This window comes from Gnatocerus cornutus, unplaced genomic scaffold (genome assembly GCF_029298725.1).
Source record: "Gnatocerus cornutus isolate USDA-ARS CGAHR unplaced genomic scaffold, icGnaCorn1.1 ctg00000023.1, whole genome shotgun sequence".
Taxonomy (NCBI): domain Eukaryota; kingdom Metazoa; phylum Arthropoda; class Insecta; order Coleoptera; family Tenebrionidae; genus Gnatocerus; species Gnatocerus cornutus.
The window spans coordinates 2094448-2111993 of record NW_028275375.1 but is presented as its reverse complement, the minus strand read 5'-3'; the positions used below and the strand labels follow the sequence as shown (position 1 = coordinate 2111993).

The 17546-nt window shown below is 30.7% G+C and overlaps 2 protein-coding genes across 3 annotated transcripts; both read left to right on the top strand.

The window, feature by feature from the left end:
* The first annotated feature begins 1954 nt into the window (after positions 1–1954).
* Positions 1955–17071, top strand: LOC148166335 (synaptotagmin-12-like). Of its 2 annotated transcripts, none has more exons than XM_088049017.1 (9): positions 1955–2307; positions 3071–3256; positions 6788–7017; positions 7072–7359; positions 12729–13071; positions 13120–13251; positions 13301–13420; positions 16083–16935; positions 16982–17071. In XM_088049017.1, the coding sequence occupies exons 2-8, from the start codon at positions 3071–3073 to the stop codon at positions 16257–16259; spliced, it is 1476 nt and encodes a 491-aa protein (XP_087905143.1). In that variant the 5' UTR covers positions 1955–2307; the 3' UTR covers positions 16260–16935; positions 16982–17071. The 2 variants fall into 2 exon arrangements, with proteins under 2 accessions (XP_087905143.1, XP_087905142.1); XM_088049016.1 differs by having other exon boundaries at positions 1956–2307; positions 7069–7359.
* Positions 16881–17384, top strand: LOC148166334 (venom serine protease inhibitor-like). The gene is made up of 3 exons (XM_088048522.1): positions 16881–16935; positions 16982–17170; positions 17215–17384. Exons 1-3 carry the CDS (start codon positions 16881–16883, stop codon positions 17382–17384), a joined length of 414 nt encoding a protein of 137 aa, XP_087904648.1.
* Positions 17385–17546: the final 162 nt, after the last annotated feature.

The window sequence follows — 17546 nt, the reverse complement described above, 5'->3', positions numbered from 1 at the left end:
CTGACAAATTTGAGTGTTGTAGAATGAAAACTACCTGAGATACGAGTTTGAAAAGGAACTTTTGGACATTTTTGGTTTGTTCTAGAACTAAAAATTTCTAAAATTTGTTTTTCGTGTTAAAAAATTTTGCAATTTGGCAGAGTAAGAGTGTAAAAGTCAATATTACCTTCGAATTTGAATGTTGTAGCATTAAAACTACTCAAGTTACCAGACAATTTAGAGCATTTCTAGCTCATCGTTGAAATAAAAAAATTCTAAAATTACCTTTTTTTGTTCTAAATTTTTGAAATTTAGTGCAGTTAATAAAAGTGTTAGAAATAGTAAAACTGCCAAATGTAAATGTTGTAGAATACAAACTAACTGAGATACGAGTTTGAAAAGAAAATTTTGAACTTTTTTGGTTTGTTCTTAAAGTAAAAATTTCTAAAATTTTTGTTTCTTGTGCTAGAATTTTACAATTTGGCACAACTAATAAGAGTATGAGAGACAATAATACCTCAAAATTTGAATGATGTAGCACTAAAACTACCCGAGTTATCAGTTTTAATAGACAATTTAGAACATTTCTAGTTCGTATTTGAAATAAAAAATTCTAAAATTACTCTTTTTTGTTCTAAATTTCAGAAATTTAGTACAGTTAAGAGTGTTAAAAATGGTAAAACTGACAAATTAGAGTGTTGTAGAATGAAAACTACCCTAGATAAGAGTTTGAAAACAAAATTTTGACCATTTTTGGTTTGTTTTTGAAATAAAAATTTTTAAAATATATTTGTCTTGTTTTAAAATTTTGTAACTTGTGGCACAACTAATAAACGTATAAGAGGCAATAATACCTTTAAATTTGAGTGCTGTAACATTAAAACTACCCGAGATACGAGTTTAAAAAGAAAATTGTGGACATTTTTGGTTTGCTCTTGAAATAAAATTTTCAAAAATTTCTAAAATTTGTCTTTCTTGTTCTAAAATTTTGCAATTTAAAGCAACTAATAAAAGTATGAGAGACAATAATACCTCCAAATTTGAATGTTGTAGCACTAAAACTACCCGAGTTACGTTTTAACAGACAATTTAGAACATTGCTAGTTTGTCTTCTAAAATCATCCTTTTTTGTTCTAAATTTCGAAAATTTAGTACAGTTAATAAAAATGTTAAAAACAGTAAAACTGCCAAATTTGAATGAAGAAGATTCTGGTTTGTTCTCGAAATAAAAATTTCTAAAATTTTTAAAAATTCTTAAAAAATTTTTTGTTCTAAAATTTTGTAATTTAGCACAATTAATGGGAGTATAGAAAACAATACAATTTTTAGTTTGGCTGTTGTAGTATCAAAACTACCCGAGATACGAGTTTGAAAAGAAAATTTTAGACATTTGTGGATTGTTTTTAAAATAAATTCTAAAATTACCCTTTCATGTTCTTAATTTCTGCAATTTAATACAGTTAATAAGAATATAACAAATAGTAAAATTGCCAAAATGTTGTAAAATAAAAGCTACCCAAGATACAAATTTTAGCAAAAAATTTTGGACATTTTGGTTTTTGAAAAAAAAAATCTAAAATTTTTCCTTCTTTGTCTACAATTATGTAATTTAGCACAGTTAAAACCAGTTATATATGCAGTAAAACTGCCAAATTTGAATCTTGTAAGATTAAAACTTTTAGAATTATAAAATTTAATGAAAATTTAGATTCGTTAATTTTGGTGCTTGCGTCTCTTAAACCCCATCTAAAGATCCAAATCTCTTTTCCACGCAGTGTCAAACCCCATTTCCCTTTTTCCCCAAAATAAACGTATTCCGCTTACGTACCTAAAGCACGTTTCCAGCACTGCATTATTTTGGTCAACCCCTAGTGCGCATGCCAAATCCCGTCCTAAAACACAGGGCAGTTTCCCCAAAAATTCCACAACCCCATTTATATCCCCGTTCTAAAATCTCCAAACATATTTTTCGAATGAGGCCACCCCAATCTCCACGAGCCGTCCAAATGCCACCGCCGTGACATTCAAGACATCGATAATAAGTGGGTGCTCCTGAATCCACACAAATGCTTTCAAGCCGCCCCTGAGCCTGCGCCGCCTCCAATCTCGATCTCACGAGGCCTTTACAATGTGACGGTTTCATTCCGACATTTCGCACGCATTCACCAAACATATCCGCGAAAAGGAAGCTTTCTGCTGAATTGTGCTGTTTTGTGCGGTTTTTAATGATGGAAGTGCGAATAAAAGGGAATTGGTAGTCGATGAAAAGACGCGGGATTTAAAGGGATTAACGATTAGACTGATATGGAATAATTTCGGCCTAGACAGGTGAGTGGAGGAAATTAAAACAGATCTGTGGAAATGTTGTCACTTTAATCTCTTTGGAGCTGTTTTGCTTGCAGATCTTTACTTTGACGAATGTATAAATTAACTTCAAAGCACAATGAGGAAAAGAAGTTAATCTTAATTAGGTTTGCTTTGCGGTTTCCTGAGTTGACACTTTACTTATTGGCTTGCGAGTGGAGGCGGAAGATTTTTCATTCCTCAAATAATTTTTCGAAACGGAAAAAGTTTCGCGAGATTTGTTTTTATTTCCACTTCTTTGTACAGACGCTCTTATTGTTATTACCGCTTCCCAAGCCCCGGAGGATTATAAACAAAACAAATAATTCAACCTTAACTTCCCCAGGAAATATCCAACTCTCATATTTGCTTATAAAGCCATTTCATTAAAACACGCTGTTTAATGAATGACGTTTATCCTTGCTTAAATAAGAAACGATTATCTCCGCTTTTATGGAGGCAAACTATGAATAATTTAAATCCGCTCGATCTGCACTTCTTGTTATTTCCGTGTCGGCATTTTGCATGTCGCTCAATTTGTAATAAAAACTTGATTGATTGGGGGCAGTTGGCGGAAATTTCCGCGTGACTTCTCCGCCCCCTTTGCGGTATGCACCTCCCGCATTCCTCACTTTCTTTATTAACTTTTTGTTCTTCGCTCATATTTCTTTTTTCGCTCAAACAATTTATTTTTGTGCGTGATCAATAAAATTAGGCGTGTCCGAACTGAAAATTGCTTTCTTTTCAGATGGGAAACTTGCAAATTTCGATTCTAATTCTCCTACTAATGGCCGTCTTACTTTTACTAGTCTTTCTAATTTTCTGTTATTCATTGGATGTTATCACGTGGATTACCGCCTGGATGTGTTCAAATCGAGAGGAAAAGGTCGGCCTAACGCGCTCCAAAGGACACTATAATGCCAACGGCTATTTGGTAAGGCTGCTGTGCGGAAAACTGGATGAAATGTTAAGGCTCTTCGGGATGATTTTTGTCGAGGAAAGCTTAGGTGGACTGTGGATTTAATTGGGGAATTTCTGGTGCTTTGTGAGCGGAGTTGAAAGGAGATTAGATACGCAGTGGACGTTTTTTGTTATTTATTGTGGGGATAAAATGACAGTTTTTCTAATGGGTGTTTTAAGGGTCTCATTAAAGCACTGTTTTTCAATTGTTTGCGATGGGTGAAAACACGAAATTGATAACGTAAACCACGTGAAAAATCCGGCGCATCCACCAAAATATCTAAATATTAAATTTTATAACTCTGAAAGATTTAATGTTACAGCTTCTAAACTTGGCAGTTTTACTAGTTCTGTAATTTGTATTCACTGTAATAAATTACAGAATTTTAAAACAAGAAGAGAAAATTTTAGAACTTTTTTTTAAGAACGAACCAGAAATGTTCAAAATATTCTATTACAATTTGTATCTCGAGTAGTTTTACTGTTATAACATTCAAAATTGGAAGTTATTGTATTTTTATTATTCTTATTAACTAAACAAAATTACAAAATTTTAGAACAAAAAGGAACAATTTTAGATTTTTTTTTTGTGGATAAGCCGTAAAGATGCAAACAATTTTTACAAACTTGTATTTCGGGTAGTTTTAATGTTTCAATATTCCAATTAGGATTTTTTTTTACTTGTAACGTTCCTATTAACTGAGCAAAATTACAAAATTTTAGAACAAAAAAGAACAATTTTAGAATTTTTTTCTCAAGGACTAACTGAAAAAATGCAAAAATTTTTTTACAAATTTATATCCTGGATAGTTTTAATGTTAAAACATTTAAATTCAAACGTATTTCTACTTCTAAAATTCCTATTGACTGAGAAAATTTACAGAATTTTAGACCACAAAGGGACAATTTTAGAATTATTTTATTCGAGAACAAACCGGAAAAATTCAAAATTTTATTTTCAAACTCGTATTTCAGGTAGTTTTACAGTTACAAAATTCAAATTTGGAGGTTTTCTTATTTTTAACATTCAATTTAACTATGCAAAATTACAGAATTTTTAGAACAAAAAAAAACAATTTTTGATTTTTTTTCGAGGACAAACCGCAAAGATGTAAAATTTTCTTTACAAATTTATATCTCGGATAGTTTTAATGTTACAACATTCAAATTTTAAGGTTTTTGCTAGTTCTAACGTTCCTATTAACTGAGCAAAATTACAAAATTTTAGAACAAAAAAGAACTATTTTAGAATTTTCTTTTCAAGGACAAACTGAAAAAATGCAAAATTTTCTTTACAAATTCGTATCTCGAGTAGTTTTAATGTTAAATCATTCCAATTTGGCGATTTTTTTACTTTTAACATTCTTATTAACTGAGCAAAATTACAAAATTTTAGAACAAAAAAGAACAATTTTAAAATTTTCTTTTCAAGGACGATCTGAAAAAATGCAAAATTTTCTTTACAAATTCGTGTCTCGAGTAGTTTTAATGTTATATCATTCCAATTTGGCGATTTTTTTACTTTTAACATTCTTATTGACTGTGCAAAATCACAAAATTTTAGAACAAGAAGAAACAATTTTAGTTTTTTTTTCCGAGATCAAACCGAAAAGATGCAAAATTTTCTTTACAAATTCGTATGTCGAGTAGTTTTAATGTCATAACATTCAAATTTGGCGATGTTTTTAGTTTTAACAGTCTTATTGACTGAGAAAAATTACAAAATTTTAGAACAAAAGAGACAATTTAAAAAAAAATTTTTCGACGACAAACCGAAAAGATACAATTTTTTTACAAACGCATATCTCCACTAGTTTTAATGTTACAACATTCAAATTTAGAGGTTTTTTACTTCTGACATTTCTATAAACTGAGTAAAATTACAGAATTTTAGAACAAGAAGAAACAATTTTAAAATATTTTTTTTAAGAACAAACTGAAAAAATGCATTTTTTTTACAAATTTATATATCGAGTAGTTTTACTCTAACAGGATTCAAATTTGGACGTTGTTTTACTTCTAACATTCTTATTAACTGGAAGAAATTACAGAATTTTAGAACAAAAAGAGACAATTTTAGATTTTTTTTTCGAAAACAACCCAGAAAGATGCAAAATTTTCTTTACAAACTCGTATCTCGGGTAGTTTTATTGTCACAACATTTAAATTAAGAGTTTTTTTTTACTTCTAACGTTTTTATTAACTGAGCAAAATTACAAAATTTTAGAACAAAAAGGAACAATTTAAGAATTTTCTTTTTAAGAACAAACTTAAAAAAATACAAAATTTTATTTACAAATTCGTATCTCGAGTAGTTTTCATGTTACAACATTCCAATTTGTCAATTTTTTACTTTTAACATTCTTATTGACAGTGCAAAATCACAAAATTTTAAAACAAGTAGAAACAATTTTAGTTTTTTTTTCCGACAACAAACCGAAAAAATGCAAAATGTTCTTTACAAATTCGTATGTCTAGTAGTTTTAAAGTCATAACATTCAAATTTGGCGATATTTCTACTTTTAACAGTCTTATTAACTGAGAAAAATTACAAAATTTTAGAACAAACGAGACAATTTTAGAATTTTTTTGCGAGGACAAACCGAAAAGATATAAAAGTTTCTTTACAAACGTGTATCTCGACTAGTTTTAATGTTACAACATTCAAATTTAGAGGTTTTTCTACTTCTGACATTTCTATTAACTGAGCAAAATTACAAAATTTTAGAACAAGAAGGAACAATTTTAGAATATTTTTTTTAAAGACAAACTGAAAAAATGCATATTTTTTTTACAAATTTATATCTCAAGTAGATTTACTCTTACATGATTCAAATTTGGACTTTTTTTTGCTTCTAACATTCTTATTGACTGGAAGAAATTACAGAATTTTAAAACAATAATCGACAATTTTAGAATTTTTTTTTTGAAAACAAACTGGAAAAATGCAAAATTATCTTTACAAACTCGTATTTTGGGTAGTTTCAATGTTACAAGGTTTAAATTTAGAGGATTTCTTACTTCTAACATTTTTATTGACTGAGAAAAATTCCAGAATTTGAGAACAAAAAAGAAAAATTTTAGATTTTTTTTAAAGACGAGTCAAAATTTTCTTTTCAAAGTTGTATCTCAAGTAGTTTTAATTCTACAACATTCAAATTTCCAACACTCTAATTAACTCCAAATAAAAAAGTTATTAAACAGAAGGAAGAAATGTTCATTAACGCCAGAATTTCGATTCTAGATGAATAATTTAAATTTCCGAATTCTAAAAAGTAAAATAAATTAATCGTCCTGCACTCGAAGTAACTAATGAACTATTTGTGAAAATTCGAGACAACTCTATTTTCACCTTTTTCGAGCTCTTGATTTAGTTTTATCCACCATTTAAAGTTTGCACTACAATTTCGTCCAGTTTTCTTTGTTTCCAATTCATTTATTATGCATCTAAAGTTCTATCGTGTTTCACTTAGTGTCTAAATAAATTTTAATTCCGCTCCTCCAGGTCCATTCGGACTCGGACATACTTTTAGATTCGACTGGTAGTTTTAAACGTTTCGACTCCGTTGATAGAGACTTTAAAATTACACTCGCCACAACAAGCCTTAGTGGTGAATGGAACAGTTTCGAAGAAGACCGCTCGATACCCCCGCAGCCTCTTCGACCAGCACCTGTTCCATCACCGTCACCTCCACCGATAACAATCAAAGACAACCCCATCCCCAAAAAGCAAAGGTGAGAAGTGACGTAAAGTGTCGTTTCCATTTTCCCCTTTTATTTATTCAGCAGCGAGGATTCTATAGAGAGGACATCGATTTCTCCAATCCCACGACCAGTTTCTTCGGTCAATATGGCCACGTTAGCGTCTCAGTCGTCATTTCCGGTTTGTCTAACGCCGCCGCCGACGCCTTCGACGCCGTCGGTCGTGCACCAGGTGGAACCCCAAAGCGAAGACGTGGTGGCGCTGAAGAGGGCGATTTCGTGCGACAGCGTGTGCTCGGATACTTCGGTGGCTCTGGGAGATCTTGAAGAAGTCAATATTACAGGGTATTTGTGCATCGGGCTAGAATACGAGAGGTAATTATGAAATCCGTGTTTTATTAAATTCTTGGCTTGACGAGGAGGGTCAGGTGATGGTTATTAAATTTGTTTTTGTCGAGCTATTTCAGTTCCTATCGGGTATTTCATGACTGTCATATCAAACATTCCGTGAATACTGGAGCTTACACATGGCTAATCGATATGCATTTGCTTAGAGTGCGGTTGTGGCGAACCGACATTCACTTTGGCGTAAAAACTATTCAAAAGCGGCGAAAAAAGTTTTGATATCTGTGTACATACATCACAAAAAAAGTTTAAATTCACTTCATAATTTTGGGCTCTTTTCGGTTTTGAGTTATTTGCAACACAAAAATGATGTGTAAACTTGACCCTTAACAAAACTCCTCCAAATTTCATTGTTTAAGTATTAAAAGTACAGAAATTACAAATTTTAATAAAAAATGTAACAAAATTTTTGCTCGTCTCCAAAAAGAATTTTTATAAATTTTTCTTTTTGCTTTGTGATTGTGTAGATTGAAAATTAAAAATTCATGTACCAACCTGTTCAAATTTAAAAACTATGACATTAAAATTACAAAATTGACAAGCCCTACAATCAAAATTTTGAAAATGTTTTTATTCGACCAAAAATAAAATTTTACAAACTTTTCTTTTTTTCTCTATAATTTAGTACTTTGGCACAGGTGAAAAACAAGTTAGAAATAGCAAACTCTCCAAATTTCATATCTGTAGAATCAACGTTACGAAAATGACGGGCCGTACAATTAAAATTTTCAAAATTTTTGCATTTTTGCACTTGTCTTTTGGTGTCTATAAGACTGTCTTTTGGCACATTTGAAAAACTCGTCAAAAATAGCAATCTCACCAAATTTCATGTCTATGGCTATAAAATTGCGAAAATAACAGCCCCCAGAATCAAAATTTTGAAAATTTTGGTAAAATCTCAAGAATAAAACTTTGAAAAAAAATTGTCGTTTTGTTCTATTATTTTCTTCTTTAATACAGTTGAAAATCAAGTCATGAGTAATAACCTCTCAAAATTGTATATTGATAGAATTAAAATTACGAGAATGAGAGGCCTTAGTATTAAAATTTTCAAAAAATTTCATCGTTCCAAACACAAAAATTCCTAAAACGTGTCGTTTGTTGTCTACAAATTTGCCTTTTGGCACATTTGCAGAACAAGTCTAGAATAGCAATCTCACCAAATTTCGTGTTTGCGGCTATAAAATTACAAAAATGATAGCTCTCAAAATCAATGTTTTGAAAATTTTAGTATACTTTATTACTTTTAGTTATAAAAATTTTTAAAATTTGTTTTTTTTGTTCTATTATTTTGACCTTTGGCACAGTTGGAAAATAAGTCGTAGGAAACAACCAAAATTTTATATCTGTCAAATCAAAATTACAAAAATTACAAGCCTTACAATTTAAATTTTCAAAATTTTGCATCGTCTTAAAATTAAAAATTTCGAAAATTTGTTTTTCTTTTTCTACAGATTTGTATTTTTGCACATTTGAAAAACAAAGCAAGAATAGCAATCTTACAAAATTTCATGTCTATGGCAGCAAAATTACGAAATTAACAGCTCTCGAAATCAAAATTTTGAAAATTTTTGCATACTATCAAGAATAAAAATTTCCAAAATTTGTCGTTTTTATTCAATTATTTTTTACTTTGGCACAGTTGGAAAATAAGTCGTAAAGAATAACCTCTCAAAATTTTATATCTGTAGAATTAAAATTCCGAGAATGACAGACCTCACAATTAAAACTTTCAAAATTTTTGCTTCGTCCCAAAATGAAATTTTTTTAAAACTTTTCTTTTGTCGGCTACAAGTGTGACAAACAACTCAAGAATAGCAATCTTACCAAATTTCCTGTCTGTGGCTATAAAATTAAAAATGACAGCTCTCCGAATAAAAATTTTGAAAATTTTTGCATACTCTCAAAAGTAAAAATTTCCAAAACTTGTCTATTGTGTTCTATTATTTTGTACTTTGGCACAGTTGAAAATTAAGTGATGAATAACAACGTGTCAAAATTGACAGAATTAAAATTACGAGAATAAGAGGCCTTAGTATTAAAATTTTCAAAAAATTTTATCGTTCCAAACACAAAAATTCCTAAAACATGTCGTTTGTTGTCTACAAATTTGCCTTTTGGCACATTTGCAGAGCAAGTCTAGAATAGCAATCTCACCAAATTTCATGTTTGTGGCTATAAAATTACAAAAATGATAGCTCTCAGAATCAATATTTTGAAAATTTTAGAATGGTTTTAAGAATAAAAATTTCCAAAATTTGTGTTTTTTGTTATATTATTTTGTACTTTTGCACAGTTGGAAAATAAGTCGTAAGAAACAACCTCTCAAAATTTCACATCTGTCGAATTAAAATTACAAAAATTACAGGTCTTACAGTTGAAATTTTCAAAATTTTTGCATCCTCTTATGATTAAAAATTTGTAAAACTTGTCGTTTAGTGTCTATAAGATTGTCTTTTTCCACATTTGAAAAACACGTCAAAAATTGCAATCTCACCAAATTTCATGTCTATGGCTATAAAATTGCGAAAATAACAGAATCAAAAATTTGAAAATTTTGGTATCATTTCAAGAATAAAACTTTCCAAAAATTGTCGTTTTTGTTCTATTATTTTGTACTTTGGCACAGTTGAAAATTAAGTGATGAATAACAACGTGTCAAAATTGACAGAATTAAAATTACGAGAATGAGAGGCCTTAGTATTAAAATTTTCAAAAAATGTTATCGTTCCAAACAAAAAAATTCCTAAAACGTGTCGTTTGATGTCTACAAATTTGCCTTTTGGCACATTTGCAGAACAAGTCTAGAATAGCAATCTCACCAAATTTCATGTTTGTGGCTATAAAATTACAAAAATGATAGCTCTCAGAATCAATATTTTGAAAATTTTATAATGTTTTTAAGAATAAAAATTTCCAAAATTTGTGTTTTTTGTTATATTATTTTGTACTTTTGCACAGTTGGAAAATAAGTCGTAAGAAACAACCTCTCAAAATTTCACATCAGTCGAATTAAAATTACAAAAACTACAGGCCTTACAATTAAAATTTTCAAAATTTTTGCATCCTCTCATGATTAAAAATTTGCAAAACTTGTTGTTTAGTGTCTATAAAATTGTCTTTTGCCACATTTGAAAAACACGTCAAAAATTGCAATCTCACCAAATTTCATGTCTATGGCTATAAAATTGCGAAAATAACAGCTCCCAGAGTCAAAATTTTAAAAATTTTTGCATAGTAATGAATAAAAATTTCCAAAATTTGTCGTTTTTGTTCTATTATTTTGTACTTTAGCACAGTTGAAAACTAAGTCATGAGTAACAACTTCTCAAAATTTTATAATGATAGAATTAAAATTACGAAAATAAGAGGTCTTAGAATTGAAATTTTCAAAATTTTTTATCGTCCCAAATACAAAAATTTCTAAAACGTGTCGTTTGTTGTCTACAAATTTGCCTTTCGGCACATTTGCAGAACAAGTCTAGAATAGCAATCTCACCAAATTTCATGTTTGTGGCTATAAAATTACAAAAATGATAGCTCCCAGAATCAATATTTTGAAAATTTTAATATACTCTTAAGAATCAAAATTTCCAAAAATTTTTGTTGTTTGTTCTATTATTTTGACATTTGGCACAGTTGGAAAATAAGTCGTAAGAAACAAACTCTCAAAATTTCACATCTGTTGAATTAAAATTACAAAAATTACAGACCTTACAATTAAAATTTTCAAAATTTTTGCATCGTCTTAAAATTAAAAGTTTCAAAAATTTGTCATTCTTTCTACAAATTTGTATTTTGGCACATTTGAAAAACAAAGCAAGAATAGCAATCTCACAAAATTTCTTGTCTATGGCTATAAAATTACAAAAATGGCAGCTCTCAGAATGAAAATTTTGAAAATTTTTGCATACTCTCAAGAGTAAAAATTTCCAAAACTTGTCTTTTTTGTTCTATTATTTTGTACTTTGGCACAATTGGAAAATAAGTTATAAGAAACAACCTCTCAAAATTCCATATCTGTCGATTTAAAATTACAAAAATTACAGGCCTTACAATTAAAATTTTCAAAATTTTTGCATCCTCTCATGATTAAAAATTTGCAAAACTTGTTGCTTAGTATCTATAAAATTGTCTTTTGCCACATTTGAAAAACACGTCAAAAATTGCAATCTCACCAAATTTCATGTCTATGGCTATAAAATTACGAAAATGACAGCTCTCAGTAACCAAATTTTAAAAATTGTTGCATAATCATTAATAACAATTTCCAAAACTTGGTGTTTTTGTTCTATTATTTTGTACTTTGGCACATTTGGAAAATAAATGGTTAGAAACAACTTCTCAAACTTTTATATCTTTAGAATCAAAATTACGAAATTGACAGGCCTTAAAATTAAAATTTTCAAAATTTTTGCTTTGTCTTAAGATTAAAAATTTCTAAAACTTGTTGTTTGGTGACTATAAAATTGTCTTTTGGCACATTTAAAAAACAGTTTAAAAATAGCGATTTCATCAAATTTCATGTCTATGGCTATAAAATTACGACAATGACAGCGCTCTGAATCCAAATTTAGAAAATTTTTGCTTAGTCAAGAATAAATATTTCCAAAACTTGTCATTTTTGTTTTATTATTTTGTACTATGGCACAGTTGAAGAATAAGTAAGTAAAAATCTCTAAAATTCATATCAGTAGAATCAAAATTAAGGCAATGAGAGGCCTTAGAATTAAAATTTTCAGAATTTTTGCACAGTTCTAATATAAAAGTTTCTATAACTTGTCTTTCATTGTATAGAAGTTTGTCTTTTGGCACATTTGAAAAACAAGTCAATTGTACCAACCTCACCAAATGTCATGCCTATGGCATTAAAATTACGAAAATGATAGACCTCGGAATAAAATTTTTTCAAAAATTTTGCATGCTTTTCTTCTGTTCCATTCTTTTGTACATTTTCGCAGTTGAAAAACAAATTAAGAACAGTAAGTCCCGTAAATTTCATAATTCTAACGTTAAAAGTACTAAAATTACAAGTTTTAACAGAAAAAAGATCAAAATTTTTGCTCATCCACAAAATAAAAATTGTTAAAAACATAGTTAAAACAGAAGTTTTGTTTTGCAAAGAGCACGAGTTTAATTTGACGCATTTTTTAAACTTTTTTTGTCCTAAAACAAAGCTCGAATTTATTGCACCTAACTGTACCGTCAAAATGTCGCCCAAAGTGAATTACTCGTACAATAACTCTTTTGTCCAAACAAGTCAAGCTGTGTAAACTTTGTCGCAATTACCCCAAATGGTGGATGCGCAATGCAAGTTTTATCTCCCAATCTCTTTGAAGCGAATGCTGCGACCTAGTGGTGAACGTTCTCGAGGCGAAAGACTTAATCGGTGCCAACCGCACCGAAAACGTATCAGATTCGTACGTTCGTGTATTCCTGCTTCCGGACAAAGAAGCGACAATACAAACGAAAGTTTACCGAGGATCAAACAGCCCCAGTTACAAAGAACGTTTCCTTTTCTCGCTGAATCCCCGAGAACAATCGCAGCGATCCCTTTGTTTCCATGTTTATTCCACCGATTTATTATCGCACACATTGATCGGCGAGGGGGAGATTCGTCTGGGGGACATCAGTCTGCGTCAACCAGTCACAACTTGGGTCACCCTCACCGATACAGGCCAGGTAAGTTGCATCAACCCTTAATAGTCTCCCTAATTCGATTCATTACAGAAGGGGACCGAGTTCGGCGAAGTGATGTTTTCGCTCAGCTACTTACCAACTGCTGAGAGACTCACCGTCGTCGTGGTAAAAGCGAGAAATTTAAAGTTTCAGAACGACGAGCCGGCGGATTCTTTTGTCAAAGTCAGGGGGAAATGGGGGAATTGAGCGGGGATTGACGGTTTGGTTTTAGGTTTACTTGATGCAGCAGAGCAAGAAGATTAATAAGAAGAAGACTTCCACGAAGAAAGCGGAGAGGAGCCCCATTTTTAACGAGTCAATGATGTTTAGTGTACCTGCTCACACTTTATCGGTAATGATTTCTATTCATGTCGCTTTTATTTGATGTTGGTGGTATTGATTTTTAATCAAAACGCGTGTAATTGCCTCTTCATGGCAATTATTTGGCGTTCTATATAGGCGATGATGTTTGCGGGATTTTCGGGCGAAAATTATTCGGTCATCAAGAGGAGGGTGGCCAGCAGGACCGGCCGTAATTTTTTTTAAGAGTCCTCATTTCGCTGCTTCATCCCTCGGCAGTGATTTAGATTTATCTTGCATTAAAAACAGCAAACTATTTCTTTAAAATTACAAAAATGACCGGCCTCTGAATCAAAATTTTGAAAATTTTTGCATATTTCCAAAAAGAAAAATTTCCAAAACTTGTCTTCTTTGTTCTACGATTTTGTACTTTGGCACAATTGAAAAATAAGTCGAAAATAACAACTTCTTGAAATCTTATATCTGTGGAATTAAAATTACGAAAATGACAGACATTAGAATAATTTTTTTTTTAATTTTTGCATCATGCCAATAATAAAAATTCCCAAAACTTGTCTTCCGTTGTCCACAAGTTTGTCTTTTCGTACATTTAAAAAATAGGTTAAGAAGAGCAATCTCACCAGATTTGGTGATTATGGCTTTAAAATTACAGAAATGACAGACCGTAGAATCAAAATTTTACAAATTTTTGCTAACTCTCAAGAACAAAAATTTCCAAAATTGGTCTTTTTTGTTCTTTTATTTAGTATTTTAGCACAGTTAGAAAACAAGGCAAAAATAGCAATCTCACCAAATTTCATATCTGTAGCTGTAAAATTACGAGTTTGACAGCTCTCAGAATCAAAATTTTACAAATTTTTGCATTCTCTCAAGAATAAAAATTTCCAAAATTTGTCGTTTTTATTTTATTATTTTGTAATTTGGCACAGTAGTAAAATAAGTCATTACTAACAATCTCTTAAAATTTTGTGCCTACAGAAATAACAGACTAAAATTTTCAAACTTTTTGCATCGTCCCAAATATAAAAATTTCCAAAACTTGTCTTCTTTGTTCTACGATTTTGCACTTTGGCATAATTGAAAAATAAGTCGAAAATAACAACTTCTTGAAATCTTATATCTGTGGAATTAAAATTACGAAAATGACAGACATTAGAATAATTTTTTTTTAATTTTTGCATCATGCCAATAATAAAAATTTCCAAAACTTGTCTTCCGTTGTCTACAAGTTTGTCTTTTCGCACACTTAAAAAATAGGTTAAGAAGAGCAATCTCACCAGATTTGGTGATTATGGCTTTAAAATTACGGAAATGACAGACCGTAGAATAAAAATTTCCAAAACTTTTGTTCTATGATTTTGTACTTTGGCACAGTTAAAAAATAAGTTGTGAGTAACTACCTCGTAAAATTATCTTAAAATATCTATAAAATTAAAATTACAAAATTGACAGGCCTTACAATTAAAATTTTCAAAAAAATTTTGTCGTTCCAAATATAAATATTTCTAAAACATATCGTACGTTGTCTACAAGTCTGCCTTTTGGCACATTTAAAAATAAGGTCATAAATAGTAATCTCAGCAAATTTCATGCCTGTAGCTATAAAATTACGAAAACGACATTTCTCAGAATCAAAATTTTGAAAACTTTTGCTAACTCTCAAGAACAAAAATTTCCAAAATTTGTCTTTTTTGTTCTTTTATTTAGTATTTTAACACAGTTAGAAAACAAGTCAAAAATAGCAATCTCACCAAATTTCATATCTGTAGCTGTAAAATTACGAGATTGACAGCTCTCAGAATCAAAATTTTACAAATTTTTGCATTCTCTCAAGAATAAAAATTTACAAAATTTGTCGTTTTTGTTTTATTATTTTGTAATTTGGCAGAGTAGTAGAATAAGTCATGACTAACAATCTCTTAAAATTTCGTGCCTATAGAATTAAAATTACGAAAATAACAGACTAAAATTTTCAAACTTTTTGCATCGTCCCAAATATAAAAATTTCCAAAACTTGTCTTCTTTGTTCTACGATTTTCTAGTTTGGCACAATTGAAAAATAAGTCGAAAGTAACAACTTCTTGAAATCTCATATCTGTGGAATTAAAATTACGAAAATGACAGACATTAGAATAATTTTTTTTTTAATTTTTGCATCATGCCAATAATAAAAATTTCAAAACTTGTCTTCCGTTGTCTACAAGTTTGTCTTTTGGCACAATTGAAAATCAAGTCAACAATAGCAATCTCTCCAAATTTCGTGTTTATGACTCTAAAATTACAAAAATGACGGGCCTCGGAATCAAAATTTTGAAAATTTTTGCAAACTCTTAAAAATAAAAAATTCCAAAACTTGTCTTTTTTGTCCTATTATTAAATAATTTGGCACAGTTGAAAACTAGGCCGTGCGTAACAACCTCTCAAAATTTCATATCCATAGAATTAAAATTGTGAAAATAGCAGGCTTTAGAATAAAAATTCAAAATTTTTCAATCCTGCCTGAATAAAAATTCTCAAAACTAGTTTTTTATTTTATTTTATAATTATGTACCTTGATATGATGAAAATGAGGTCAAGAGTAACAATTCCTCTAAATTTCAAATCTAATTTTTTTCATCTGAAACGAACACGCATTCAGTTTTAAATTTCAGTCATTAAATGTTTCGTTTAAGACGAATAAACTTCTTTTCTAGACAATCCAGTTGCGCCTGACCGTGGCAGAGGCTCCGCCTAATCCGTCAACAAAAGCCTTCGCAATCGGTCATGTGATAGTGGGGGCCCAAGCAACCGGTAGATCCTTGAATCATTGGAACCAAATGTTAACTGCCCTAAGAAAACCCGTCGCCATGTGGCACACTCTTCGAAAATAAACCAAAAAAAAAATGCGCCCAATTGTTTGTTGTACTTCTTCAGTAATTGTTGCAACAAGCCAGTCAAAAAAAGAGGCTGGAACCGGAGTTTTTTTGATTGGCTCTGTACTATGTTATTTCAACTATTTCCGAATTCTGTGACGGTATTCTCATCACAAAGAATACCTTTGCATGGTAAATACACACTCTCAAGTGTTTACTTCCATAAATGTGATAAATAGCCTTTTTGCTGGTTTGAAAATAAAACAGTTGATATTTATCTATTTAAATTCTATTTATATGTTGAATGTAGTGACTTGAAAAAATTAACAAAAAACACAAAAAAATTACGCAGTTGAATCTTAAACCTGTTGTGACAATAAACGATTCTTTGGTTGGGTTTTAGTGTAGTCTTTTAGATTGGTATTTTGGCTTTAAGCTGTGATACTTCGGGCACATCCATCATCTCTCGTGACATTTGTAACCCATTGATTGTTTTGTTGTATCCTAATAAAATATATCATCTTCAAGTTATGTTTAATCTCACCAAATCACCAAATCAAAATGATCCTTGCCCTACCTATTATTACACACCTGATAAGAACACACGTCAATCGCGGACACTCAAAGAAAAACCAAATTATGCTCGCGTTCCCTTTTGCCCTTTTTCTGGTCCTTCTCAACGCCTTTACCACAGGTGAGTACCTTCATTTCTTCCTTCTTTTTAACACAGCGAATTTTAGGCCAAAATGTTACCTGCAGCGACAACGAAACCTACACTGATTGTCTAGATCCGTGCACCCCTTCTTGTGGCATCCCGTACGAAAGACACTGTGAATTTATTGTTTGTAACGAAGGGTGTCTATGTAACGAAGGGTTTAAGAAAGCTACCTACGCCGACAGTGCATGCGTTCCTGTATCGTCTTGCCAAGGTATATAGTTGATAGTTATTCGGAATTTTCTTCACTTTTTTTAGCGTATTGTAAACCCTATCAAATTTATAATAAATGTGGGTCCCCCTGTCCCCCAACTTGTCAAAATCCAAACCCTGAGTGCGAAAAAACCTGTAGCCCTGGGTGCTACTGCAAAGAAGGGTACATTTTTGATGAGATTTTCGAGCTGTGCGTGTCAAGATGTGTTCTGTAAACGATCTTAAACTATAATATATCAATTTCGCTCCTAAGTACTCGTTATTATTCCAAATAAAGCATTTTTTTTGATTGTAAGGTGCCGGTATCCATGTTGTCACGTGTTAGTTACCGTGCGCGGAGTTTTAGCCACTTCCTTTACAATAAAAAGAAATTGGTT